General features: G+C 35.9%; 1 protein-coding gene across 1 annotated transcript in view; it reads right to left on the reverse strand.

The window, feature by feature from the left end:
• The window catches only part of COL21A1 (collagen type XXI alpha 1 chain), a 78,983-nt gene that overhangs the window by 13,050 nt on the left and 51,448 nt on the right, over nt 1-14,485 (reverse strand). The window contains exons 17-18 of the mRNA XM_057414082.1: nt 4,692-4,736; nt 4,269-4,322 (exon numbers count right to left, since the gene is read on the reverse strand). Of these exons, the coding sequence (XP_057270065.1) occupies nt 4,269-4,322; nt 4,692-4,736 (99 nt within the window). The remainder of the gene's footprint in view (nt 1-4,268; nt 4,323-4,691; nt 4,737-14,485) is intronic.

Genomic DNA, 14,485 nt, shown 5'->3' on the forward strand with positions numbered 1-14,485 from the left:
ATGCAGGAAAAAAGCACAGCGCTGCCATGAAATACTCCTGAGAGAAAGAATTCTGCAACTCAAAACCCTGTCTGTGTGATCTAATCTTTAACATATCCTTAATATGTCCTTAGCTATAATTGAAAGTGACACAAGAGTTCCTTAGTTTCCATTTAGGGTTCCCAAAACCAGCAAAAGTATATGTGGCATTTCATAATTCTCTTCCTTTTTTCCGACTGTGTGTGCCTCAAAGGCTGCCGTGCTTTGACTGCCTTAGCAAACTTCATAGAGATTTACTGGAGCAGTTCACTTGGCGGCCACACCTTTGCAACTTCTGCAGAATCTTCAGGATTGAATTGCTCATTCAAGAACCCAATAGCTTGACACTCCAACACATGCAAAAAGCTAGAGCATTGCCACAACAGTCCCTTAGACTCTTCTCATGGAAACATGGTGATAAAGGCATATTTAGTTGTCTTTGCTCCACACATAAAGTAAGAGGTACACTCCAAAAAATAATCAGCTATAAGAATGTACTTAAGACACAGCATAAAAGAAAAGCATAATAACACAGAAAGTCAAACAATTAAATAAGCCCTGGAAATCTAACTTCTCAGAGAATTTTGGCAATGATTCTAATTGACAGTATTTTCAAAAACTACTGTTCTTATTGTTATTTAATCTTTGCTTTCATTCAGAGAAAACCAATCACCTTCTGTAGAGTACTAAATGTTAGGAACTATTCAGTTCCATGAAGTTTCTGAGGTCTGCTTCCACTCATACCCTAAGAGACAGCATATTTCCATGAATCATTTGCATGTGGCCTACGTTCAGCACCAGCTTTGTTACAGCAAGCATAAGAAAATATTTATTTTGTTTGGAACCAAACCTTGATTATATTAAGAATGCCTGAATGCACTTGCACATCAGACCTGCTTCTTCACTTGTTCTCTTTTTATTTACGTAACAAAATAATGTTTTATTAATTTTCATTTCTCTGTAAGGCTTAATTCAATTTGGCTGTTCTAAATCAATCCTCAAGTTATCTATTAACTGCCTCACTTCTGAAATACAGATGTCTTCATTGTGTGGTCTTTTCTGCATTCCTTGAATGCTACCTTCCTTTTGCAAAAACCATTGTGAAATTATTATTTTCTTCTCCTCAGGTCCTGTTCTGTGCTTCTTATTAGCACATGAATCAATACAGAAAAACAAGCACAAGTTTGGGGAGGGACAGTGGGAAGGGATGAGAAATGCAATTAGGGGATTTCCGGCTCCTTTCTCAGTGCCATGTCAGTGTTGCTTTGTGTTTCAAGCTGTGTAATACACTGAGAGCCCACCCTCTAACAGATCCACATTAGATCGCTTCCAGTTTATGCACACACCAGCCCTTGGATTACAAAAGTGATAAATATTCATCACAAATGTCCCTCATTCATTTCTCTTATATAAAGTAGAAATACTGTGTGGACAGAATAGCTTTTGATTTTTGATTTTTTTATTTTTTTACTCAGATGTGTCTACATCCACGTTAACCTGCAAACATAGGCTGGAGATGGCAGATCAGAAAAATATACTTAGTATAATTAAGGATCAGGCATACAGCTGCAGAAATGGGAGAAATAAACCCCAGCTGTCCTGGCTTCCTTTCCTGCACTTTCATTACGAGGCCATATTTAACGTATTTAATTTTTAAGACTACAGGAAGACAACTACATGAAATCAATACACTGCAAGAAGAAAACTCTGAGATGCAATACACAAAAAGCTTGAGAACTTCATCTGAACACTAAAGCATGTAAAATTAAAAGAGAAGAGCATGTTCTGAATAAAAATAAATAACAATTCAAGGACATAAAATGTAGCAGTACACCCCCATTTTCCAGAACTGACACTATTTATGTGGCAGATAAATGAATAAATTATCGATGTTGGCAATTATTACTGAAGAAGAACTTGTTACTCAAGAATTTTCCCAAGGTATTAACAGACCATCCACAAGCTTTCCATCTGTTTTTTCTGGAACAAACATATTCAGCCTGACTAATACAAGGAAAATCCTACTATCTTTTCTGGTTGAAATTCCCCAATGTCATAAAATATGTTCAAATATTCCATGCATCAATTTCCTACTTATTTTATCAGGTGACAAAAGATACATTAAATGAGCTGACAGGAAGCATGAATAAATTATTTTCAAGAACCAGATGATATTTCTCTAAATAGAATTTGAAGAAAACATGTTAGAGGAGTTACTTGAATAAATACATACACTTTGGAATCCCACAAGGCTTTATTATAGCTGATGCCTCAGGCATTTTCTTTAACTTCGCTCAGAAAGAAATGGAGAAAAATTTTCCAGCAATAGGAAATAAAAATGGTTAGAGGCACAGGTGAGAGATTAAATGTGCAAGTGTACTTAGAAGCATGGAAATTTGAACTTCTAGTTCAGGGAATGTTTTGTTCAAATCTGGTTTAAACAACTGCAGTTACTGGTTGTCAAGGAAATTTGTTCTTTCCAGAGAAGATCCTTAGGTGGCTGAAAAGTCCTTTAAGTTCTTGAAAGGAAAATTAACCAATGTACTCAACTTTATACAAGAGGGCTTCTGACAGCCATAATGTAGTGGTCATGCCTGATGCAGTCAGGAAATCAACAGCTGCTGTGTGGATGCAAGGTAACCCAGAGTGAGAGTAGCCCAGAATTTGCAAAGTCCAAACTGGTTTAAATCTTTCTCTCCAACCAGGGCTGCACTGGTTTTAATTGATCTTATGTTTTATTAAGGAACTGTGAGCATTGCAAAAGAAGAGAGCTCTTCAATACATGTACAGACATTCATATGCCTGTATATGGTCTTTGTATAACCTAGCATTATTCAGAGAGCAAGTTTAGGGGGTCTCTCCTTTGTCTGTGGCTATCTTCAGAGATGGAGGAGAAAGCACAAACCATATTTTAGTTCTGAATGTTTTTAAATGAAAAACAATAAAGCAAAGTGAAAATCAAGAAAATAAATAGGAAAAAATATCAGATATGTGGACTGTACAACTTTGAAAAGTCTATTTGCACTTTAACTAAACTTTCTCAGCTTCTTCAAGTGATAATCCACATATGCATTTGGATTACACATGACTAAGCAGTACTCAGCACAATCACAGCACACTAAAGATTTAAGAGTCCTTTGTAGAATCCATCTCAGCATCATTCTGACAAATGCACAACTGAAACCAAAAGACCACTTTCTTACTGTGACTTCAGCTCCAGAAGTGTAGAACTCTTAACAGAGAGCAGACTGTATTTACAGTTAAAGAAAACAAGAAAAATTTTTTGAAAACCCTATTCCTTAAAAGTACATCAAGAACAAGTTTGCCACTACTGATTCAATATTTTTAAGTGAAAGAGAATGACAGCATATTTGGGACTTATATGTGGCTCAGGTATCTGACAAAACAATAGAAATATCTTCCCAGAAAAGAAGTTTAACAGTGTTAACAGTGAGGATGCTTAATAATGGAACCATGTAAGCATTGTTGAACTTCCATATTGAAAAAGATCATTATTTTTAAGGCAGCGTATGTTCAAACAATTATGCCATTCCCACTAATTAATGCAAGATCTCTAACTAGTTTTATGCAGCTGTCCCTTTTGCCTTTAAAATTTCGATTTTGCAAAGTCTACAGGTACTTGCACCAACCTCCAGAACAATTATTTTACTACTGTGCTTTCTAAAGGACACAGAAATCACCCTAATCAGACAGTAACAAAGATGCAGTAAACTGGAATGGCTAAAAAGAATGTTTATTTTCTGTTTCCTACATTCTAAAATCAAAATCTCTCTTTAAGCGGTTTGAAAATTCAGTGGGCTCTGATATTCTCACAGTCTTTGTCAAAAGCACACTATCACTAAAGTATCCTGAAATTCATCTTCAGAAATCTATTGCACACTGTGACTACATTTAAGTCAGTCTTACCTTTCAAGTAAGACTGAGTACTTTCAAAGTTAATTCAAATTAGCTAATTAAGAGACTAAATTCAGACTAATGTGTTTGCTGAACTTGTTTATCAAATGTGGAGTCAGAAAATCATCAATTTTAAAAGAAAAGTAGGTATATAACACTTGGGGGGGAATTCAGAGATTAGATTTAGTCTGATCATATTTGCCAACCTGAAAATAATGGGTTGCTACTGTACTTGCCATTGCTTGTTTGCATATGAAAAATAGAGAATGACAGCATCAAAATAATTTGTTCATAACACCATTTTACATGTCATATATACATACATACATACTTACAGTATCTCCTGGTGACCCTTTTGATCCTGGTTGACCTGGTGGTCCAATTTCACCCTAAATGTTTCCACATAAGGAGGAGAATTCTGTGATTAATATATGTATAGTTGACGAGTTTCTTTAATACACCTTAATTATGAAGATTTATTTACTTAGGATTATTTTTCAAAGTATTATAAACTTACTCTTAAATTATTCATTCCTTACTTTTGAATTATTCATTCCTTCTGCAACAGTTGAAATAAAACCTAATGAGAGATTTTCAAACATGCCACAAAGAATTTGGAGCACATCTCCATTCATTTGCAGCTTGATTTGATGTCCTGAATCTCCACTAGGAAAACCCTTCTCTGAGCACAGACTAAAAACCCTTACTTTGGAAATGTATGCGCAGGTTTTAGCTGTGTTTTGAACTATTAATAATACCTTTTGTCCTTTTGCTCCTTGATTTCCAGGGATTCCGGGAATTCCCTGAGGGGACAAAAGAAAACCTTTTCAATATATAGAATAGTTTATCCAGAAAATAATATTTAACACCGCTACCCCTTCATGTCTTCATTAAATGTAACACTGTCATACGATTGAGGTTTAAAATACGGGCAGGAGAGAGAAAATTCAGAAAACACATAAGAGAAAAGAGCTTCAGCTAGCAACGTGCTAACTATTTCATCTGGGGATACCATGAAACACTAATAGTTCATTCACTTCCCAGTTCTGTCATGCCAGCAGTCCATATCTGCCGCTGGGCAGGCTTACATGTTCCTGGTTGCCCACCAAAGCTGCAATGCTTTAGTGAAATCCTCGACTGGCACAGGGAAAGAAAACACTTTTCATTATCCATGAGATTTCCCACATAAGACAGAGCAAAAGTCCTGGTCAACAGAACCACAAGTAAAAGAAATCCTATTTTCCTATATAACATACATGATTTTCACAAAACAACAAAAGATGTATGCTAGCTTCCACCTCCATAAATACTTGAACATAAATATTCTGCCATTTCTTCACATCACTGCTCATTTAGCTCCACAGTATATCTCACAGTTTTCTCACAGTGGTCATTTACTTGAACATAATTCAGATTGAAAACAAAACTCCATTTTTATTTAAAACTGCAGTCTACATTCAATTAATCTATTTTTTTCTCTCAAGTAGCACTATTCAAATTTATTGGACATTGTTCTTATTTGTATCACAAGAATTTGGCTTACAGACTTTATATTTTAATCTAATATTGAAATGAATACGCTGGTGGTGAAAAAGACACCACCAGAACAAATGCATTGTGTGGAGAAATAGAAAAAATAACATGATTGTAACAACCAAGAATAATCTGATAGCTTCCATATGGATTACATCTGTGTAGTGCTGGATTGGAAAAGATACTTAACTGTTTTGCAGTTTACACACAGCTTCTAGTTAATAATGACCACATCAAGCAGAAACAGTTCATTGGTTAATGGCGTATGAGCTAACAAAGACATCCTGAGCACTTACATGTCATAAAAATTCCAATGTACCTATCATTGAGAGATCAAAGAATATAATAAAAAGATTTGGAAAACAATGCCTCATTCTGAGACTTCTACTCATATTGTATATCATAACTTCTTGCTAAACATTTGTCCAAAAACACCTTAGACCTTTTGCACAAACAAAGAAATGGAAAATAGGGAATATTTATCACTGCATTTAGGAACTTCCAGACCTGTCCCTGAGTTCTCAGTATAATTATTTAACAGTGAATTTCTGGAGCTGTAAAACATAAAACTAAATTGCAAATATCTGTACGTGTAATACAAAACACAATTTCATATATCCTGCAAAAAACTCCCACTAAGCAGCAACCTTCTCATACTGAAAGGGTCTACCAAAGCTTTCCATGGTTACATTTCTATGCTATTTGCAGGACTCAGACAAGACAGTTCCACATACTTATCCAACGCAGTGAATGATTTACCACTATATAAGCATAGCTAAAAGAAGAAACACAATGTTCTGCTGAGCTGTGTTGAACTTCCTTGGCTATAAGAAATTGCTGAGAAAAGACATTTAACTTCACCTTTTTATCAGTAGCAAAGGACAACGCTCGAAGAACAACTGTAAACCTACATCGTATTTCCTGTGTGGGCTTTTTTTCCCCTTTGTGCCCTTCTGACTGACTCTGCACTATTGAAGCACATGGAACTTCTGCTCTTATTTCACTGGGAGCTGGTCCAGACACTTAAAATTCTCTTACAGCTCAGTGACATTCACTGAGCTAAGAATGAATCTATCACTTATGTTAATGCGAGTGATCCCCAGAGTACATGGGGTGGAGATTTTCAGTTATTCTCCACATGTCAATTGGCACAAAAGGAGGAGAATGAAGTGGCTAATTTGGTCATAAAGAGTGACTCTTTCCCATGAGAGTTATTTTTCTCTATAGCTTCTATGGTTCAGTAATTACAAAGACTAATGTCTGTAGGATTAGCTCCAGCATGCCTAAAAAATTAAATTTGGTTTCCTTCTTATTATCTATTCCCGATCTATTATTTCCTTTTACATGGATAATTTGGTTACGACAACTGGAATCATTTGTACTTTCCCAGAAGACAAGGTTAAAAAGTAGTTTAGATATCCTGAGTCTCTTTCCTAGCTTGTAGTTCAAAAGCCAAACCAAGCTTTGGAAATGTGTCTTGTTCCTAAACAGGGTCTTCACGTGTAGTACAAATCCTCAGAATCTGAGCGTTTTTTTCTCTATCATAAGTAATAAGGCACTTTTATTACGAAGTTATATTTAATAAGGTGACATAACACTATGTATACTGTCAAGGAAACCTTACTCTATCGAGACATGTATTCTTACTTTAAAGCATGAGGCAAAACAACTAGTTTTACTCCATTTTGTGAAGAGTATATTGCAACTAATATTATCACAAACGCCTGTGTTTAATCAAAACTTAATATGAAACAGATTCATCATGCAAGTTTTCTGCCACTAAGGGAAACACAATGTTTGGAACTACTACAGATGGGAAAACTGCCACCCACTGGGAGTAACAGAATCAATGCTGTGGAATAATTCATGATTCACTGGCCTATGGAAAAAAAAAAATGCCTATGGGGATGTCCTTTGCAAAGCTATCAAGCAACATTTTGTCCATACGAAATAAGAAAAAGGGCTTGTGATTTGAAATCTTCTTTCCTTTGTCTTTCCAGAAAACTTATTTTAAATTGTTTGTATTTATCACATATGCATATTGGTTATAATATCAATAAAACACATCATTACATTTCTAGACAAAACAGCTAAAAATCAAAGCATCTGCTGCACTGTAGAGATTTCTGTCCTTATATGAGTTGGGCCATCTTATACTTCCAAATTAGTTAATTTGTTTCCTTTTTTTATTGCAAGCCTTAATACTGCCTTGGTTCTTTCAGCATCTTTCTCAATTATCTTCATCTAATTCAAATGTCTTCCTCCTTTCTTTCAATTTTTCCCTTAAATGGAAAGTCTTCCCTTACCCTGTAGAAGCATGTAACATTATTCATTATTTTAGCTTTAATCAGCAAGTACTGTAACCAGATGAAATTTAGAGCCAGCAAGATGAGCAAGTGAGCCTAATTTGTTGGTTAAAAAATGTGTCAATTCTAAAGACTCTCAACTGCAGTTTTATCACACACAGCTGAGTTTGTGCCTAAGAACTAATGTGATCATGTATCAGTCTGGCAGTTAACCAAGATTTTTCATTTATTGAGACACTGCTGTCTTTACCCTTTATTCAGTCTCTTTTGCCTGTTTAATCTTTTATCTTCCATCCTGTGTGCACCTAGAAGCCCATCAGCTTTCTAAACTTGTTATAGACCTGGGAAGGCTTTTGCAGGGGAGCCTCAAGACCTAAAAGTGACACTTGAATGCTACATAGGTAACTGAAACCACCTCTGGTTTTACTGAAGGTGCTGTGGGATACCTGATCTAAAATCTCACCCTCTGAAACAGATGCTGCAGTCTCCCTCATACATCTCAAATGGCTCTCAGTGGCAATGCCTAGGTGACCAAATCCCACACAACTTGATAACTTATTCTCTGAACCAAAATTACCTCTTTCACTCCCACCTTTCCTTTTCTTTGCTTGTTTGTATATGCCTGCTGCAATAGGTCTCTATAGGCTCAGACAGCAAAAGCTTCTGACAAAGTCTTTACATTGGCTAGGAATCACAAGGCATATAAATGTAAACAAGGATATCTAAAGGTTAAAGGAGCTATGGGTATGCTTCACTTACAAGAAACTGCAATGCTTAGCCATGGGTCTCACAGCTTCACTGCAGAATGAAGCTCATCTGAGTAGGCAATTAAGTCCCCTGACAGAGTCTTCCTCAGCAGCGGGCCCCACAGCTAGGACTTCAGAACACCCAAAACCATGAATTTGTTTCTATTGTGATAATGAGCTTCACTAATGACACTTAAACATTTATATATTTATACAATTCTGTATAAATATTCTATTTTATCCCAGTTTTAGCAATTTAAATAAATCTTCCATTCTTTGATAATACCTGGCAGATACAATGGATTTAACTGTAAAAGGAACATGGTTTCACAATCCCTGGAAAATTTTTCTTGTAGCTTTCATTAATCGTGAAATGTCTATTTTTGTTTTGGATAATATTAAACAGCTGGGTTTTTTTCCATGCAGCCCCACAAAAAATCCATTAGGTAAATTGCCTGAGGTCTTATATACAGATCAACTTGGTATAAGCATTTTTACTTAAGACATAAGCTACTTTCCTCAAAATACTTTTTCCACTTTTTCTAGTATTATGGATTATTTGTATCTCCCTCATGCTTAACTTTATGCCTCAAACAGGAGAAGAAACCATGCATAAAAACTATTTCCAGAAACAAAACAAAAATTATTTTACTCCTAAAAAGAATACTTATTACCCTATTCTATTATTTCTGCTGTCTATAATATTACCCTTCTCTGGAATGGTGCCTGGTAGCACTTCATTCTTCAGTACTGGCTGATAGTCCTACATAGAAAATACGAGTTTCTAGACTAAAGATAACATACTCATTATCATAAAAATTCTATCTCTGGAAGATGCAAAATTATAGAGTATCTCCAAAAGCTTCCTTGCTATGAACAAACTGTTTTGCAATCAATTCCCCCAAAACATGGAGTGAACATAAGCATAATTATCTTACTAATGCTTTACTTTCTTGGAGAAGGCATACAAAACTGTACTCTTTCAACATACTGCTTTAAACTCCTCACTGAAAACAGTACATCTGGACTTTTCTTGTAACGTCAAACATTTGATAAATACTGTCTAGGACAAATCACTATGGAACAGTTTTTCAAGCTATCCATTATTTCAACATTAAGATAAAAATATCTGAAATTATATAAGTTTTCTTTATTAAAAATTATCATGATTTAAAAATTTATAGTAAAACAATACTTCCTGTTTAAACAGTGACACCCTCTTAAAACAATGCAACAGCAATAAAATGCAAGGTAAGCACAGACCCTTTATTTCAGAGGTCATTATCTGGGAGAAAAAATCTACAATATTCTCTACTATTATTGCTGAATATTGGTAAATATTTTTATTTATTTTATGCCTAAAACAGTATGGTCAGTGAGGTCATTTTGAGGATTATCTCATTTAAGTTATATTATTTTTAAAAAAGTGGATCCATTGATTAACATTTAGAAGCTTTTGTTAAAAGATGCTCACATTCTAAGCTGTTGTCCATGCACACAACAAAACTTCAAACTGTTTCCCTAATGATCATTCATAATTCAGGCAGTGACCCAGCCCTTACAAAAGACTTCTAAATAATGCACTGAGAAACTGCAATCAGAGTTTTAGTTTTAAAAAGTCCACAGGTGCTAATTTTGATCCTACTCTTTCCTTAAACAGTACAGCTGTTAACCAGGGTCAGCTGAAGGATCACGTTTAAAACAGATAAAAGTCAAGACTACTGATAAAAACGTTTTTTTTTTTAGTGTATACAAGTTCTTTGAATTATGTTTCAATCAAATAGCTCCTTCCACTCTGAATAATCTGCAATTTTGATTCTCGGAAGACACTACAGCACATTACATGACCAACAGCAACAGAACAAGACTCAGATGGTATCTAGATGCTCCCATGATCCCTTTAAATGCCTGAAAAATATGACTGTTTATGTATTACTGATTCTTACTTGAAAAAGCATACTTGATGATACATGAGAGATTTACTGGAGGTATGTATGAAAGTACAAGTCAAGCCATAATTTGGATGAAAGTACAACAGTCAAGATACTTCTTAAAAGATTACAGCAAACACTTGGTAATCCTAACAGAATGAAAGAAACAATCCTGATTTTGATAATGCATAAAACATTTTATGGGAGAAAGTAGCAAAATATATGTAAAAGAAATTCAATGAAGCTGCATCTGCTACTAGTTGGAATTGATAACAAAGAAATAATGAGCTAAACACAAAGAAGCATTCCCACAGACATAACAAGCATTCACCGGACTAGCATAGGAGCTTTAAATTAAATGCAGAAAAGGAAAAAGCATTACCAAGATCTTTACAGTTAAAAGACCAGAGTTCGCAAACACATTTTCTGGCAAATCTGTTATTAAAAATAAAACTCACACATGTTAAATGTGGAACACAGTGACCTCTGTTGCATTGCCAACAACACAGACCTTGGGAAAACTGCAATTTGAAAGCTGGAAATACTAATAGAAAATGAAGAGTGTGTATATCCTGTCACAAGCTGAAACTGGTGTCGCTGTTTCTTGTAAATACCCTGCAAAATAATATGAGTATCAGACTTGTTAAGTCTTTGTGGATCCAGACAAAACTGGAGACCCTAGTCCTGGAAGTGACACCACAGTGCCCTGCCTCTGCCTGCCATACCAGGCACTAGCCTTACAGACACTGGAAACCAAGATCCAATCTGTCTAAAAAGTTTGTGCTGATTTCTAACAGCTGACAAACTGACCCATATTTAACACTCACACATAAACACCGATACTCAAGCAGTTACATGCCTTCAAAATGTTTTATAAGTTTTCTGCTGCTTAAATTATGAAGAAAAGCTCATGATGGGTCACACAATTCCAGCACCTTCAACACAGAAGAGAGGGCAGGCTGAGGATGGCAGGGCCTCCTCGAAAGGCACTGACTGCTGCCCTGCAACTTGCACACAACACACAGGGCTGTCTGACGCTGCAAGAGTCAGAGTTCTATTCACACAGGTCACACAGATGTGGAAGAACATGGTTTTCAGCCATCCCCATTTCCTGTAGTAAGAAGCCACTCAGTTATATCAGCAGTGAGCATGTTTAGCAAAAACATGCATTTTTTTCCATATGGTGTATACTGTGAAATTTGTCACAGATTGTAGCAAATGAAAATGGTAAAAATGTGTTCCAGAAAGGACTGTAAAATTGCTAGAAAATTGTTCCACTGCTGCCTATTAAGTACGATGTCCAGCATGCATTTTTGTCTAAGGAAATCCCAGAAGCTCTGACAGAATCTGTCAGTAAATAACAGATGAAAAAAATCCAAAATATTTTCTACATACTCCTATCCTTGTCAGAGAAGAAGTTCTGTGACCATTCTCTTAGTCCAAGTCTGCTTGGTAGTTCTTATCTATTTAAAAAATGGATGAGAAAGTTGTGCAGAGACTGCGATCAAACCCTTCCAGAGGACAAAGAGGAGAATCACACTTTGACTCACGCAAGAATCACTAAGACTAATTACTAAAGCAGAAATTAATTTGCACAATAAAAGTCAAAGGTTGTTTCTTTAATTAATATTTTTGTAGTCCATTTCTTTATTCTTGGTCTTAGCGGATCTAATAACATTAATTTTTCTGGTCCTGTAGTAATTCCATAATGGTCCAACATGACTGTGTCAACATCCTAAAGTCAATTTTTTTAAGCTTAATCTAAGAACAAGATCCCATAAGCACTGTATTCCTTGTGCTTCATTAGCGCAGAGTGCTATTTCTTTTGTGATATGTAAGCTTTTCAGAACAATGGCTGTACACAAACATACACTTTTTTTTTAATTACCTACCTTTAAAAAAAAAAGGCAAAAAAAAAAAAAAAAAGAAGCTTGTCAGAACATACAGCATCATGAAGACTTCCGATATAGCAACATGCGCTACAGATGAAAAAACATGTATTTTTCTCATGGCGGGGGGAGAGGGGGAGAGGTCTTACATCATCGTGACATTTTAATTTAGGAGGAAAATCAATTAAACCTTGCAAACAGATTTAAACTCACTCTGACTAAAGACTGGTTTTTGTTTCCTTTTAGATGGGAAGCCAGCTTGCATTCAGACAAGAAATTGATTCACTGTATTTTAAATACATAAAGATTACTAAAATGAAAACATTAACTGCACCAAATTTCCCAAATTTGCTAGCACTGTATCTACTCGAGTGCCTGAGACTTCAGTATCAACTTCTCAATTTCAGTCTTAAAGATCTTTATGGACAGGAACTGTTTCATTGCTTCCTGAACAAAGGTGAACCAGCTGATCTCAGTTACAAAACTATCTATCATCTTTACAGCAAGAATATTGAGTATAAGCAATGCTAATGTTTTCTCTGATGAAAGGATTTCTAAGGCTCATATACTGCAGGATTTCTAAGGCTCAAATACTGCAGATCTCCCTTACTTATCTTCACTTTTCCCATTTTTACACTACATAGTATGTGACAGCCCATCTTGAATAATTGGCATAACCCTAATTGAGCATATTGCACAAGAATAATGCAATGCTATTGATTGTCGAGCACATGGAAGAAGCATGACAAGAAGCTAGTTACTTTGAAAGCCCAGCTAGCACCTGAACACAAAAACAACATAGAAGCCCTGCTTCAAATTGTTCGCTTGTTTTTCTCTTCCTCGTTTTCTGGAAGGGTTCAGATTCAACTATCTTTAACTAATGTGAATATCTAAACTGTGTAAGCCAGTTAAAAGAAACAGGCAACTTCACAAGGAAATGACCTCTTCTATTTGAGACAAGTACTTCATGATGGGATGAATACTCCTATCCAGGTGTAAGTTTCATATCAGAGAATAACCATATGTTACACAGGTACAGCAACTTTTTTTCCCTGGGTTGTTCCATATGTTGAAGAAGAATCATGAAAAACAAGAAAACTGCCTACCCTATTACTACCCTCTTGAAATTGTATCAGAAGAAGGAAAGTCAAACATCCTTTTGGTAATCCTCTTTTGATTAGTAATTAAGTAACTCACCAAAACTGTGTTGAGAAGCACAGAACAGAACAGCAATGGAAATGAAATAAACTAAACCAATAAATATTTATGGTTGCTACATTTTAACTGAGTGTCGTAGCCTACTGCCTATGTTTGGTTTCTAAGTATATCAATCAGCTGAGCAAAGTTTCTGTTTGGTCTCCATTGCCACTGGAAACTTCAGTGGATATTTACCTAAACTGTAAATCAAAATCCTACACTTTATAGTGTATTAGAAAAGGAAGAGAAAAACATTTAGATGATGTGTTAAAGGCATTCAGATGTCTCTTCTTTTTATTATTCTTAAGCATGAACACTAATAGAGACACAATTCATACCAAAAAGAGGGCACTTTCTCTAAGAACCTGAAATACCATGTACCTGTGCTCCAGATGATCAGGGGACTGGAGCACCTCCTGTATGAAGACAGGCTGAGGAAGTTGGGCTGTTCAGCCTGGAGAAGAGAAGGCTGCATGGAGACTTCAGAGCAGCCTTCCAGAATCTGAAGGGGGGCTATAGGGATACTGGGGATGGACTATTCATTAGGGACTGTAGTGATAGGACAAGGGGTAACGGGCTAAAACTTAAACAGGGGAAGTTCAGATTGGATATAAGGAAGAAGTTCTTTCCTGCATCTTCCATCCCTGGCAGTGTTCAAGGCCAGGTTGGACAAAGCCTTGGGTGGCATGGTTTAGTGTGAGGTGTCCCTGCCCATTGCAGGGGGGTTGGAACGAGATGATCTTAAGGTCCTTTCCGACCCTAACTATTCTGTGATTCTATGATTCTATGGAGCAACAATTAAATGCACCTAGGAATTTGGCTTTGAGCCATACTACTAAGATACAAATCAAACACTTCATATTACTGTTATGTTAAAATGCAAAGATACAAATCCGTGACAATCGATAATGTGTGTACCTAAACAGAAATCACACTGTGAAGCATTAGCT

The sequence above is a fragment of the Pezoporus wallicus genome, unplaced genomic scaffold (assembly GCF_028554395.1).
Source record: "Pezoporus wallicus isolate ANWC-B61680 ecotype Strahan unplaced genomic scaffold, APGP_CSIRO_Pwel_v1 contig_6428, whole genome shotgun sequence".
In the NCBI taxonomy this organism is placed as follows: domain Eukaryota; kingdom Metazoa; phylum Chordata; class Aves; order Psittaciformes; family Psittacidae; genus Pezoporus; species Pezoporus wallicus.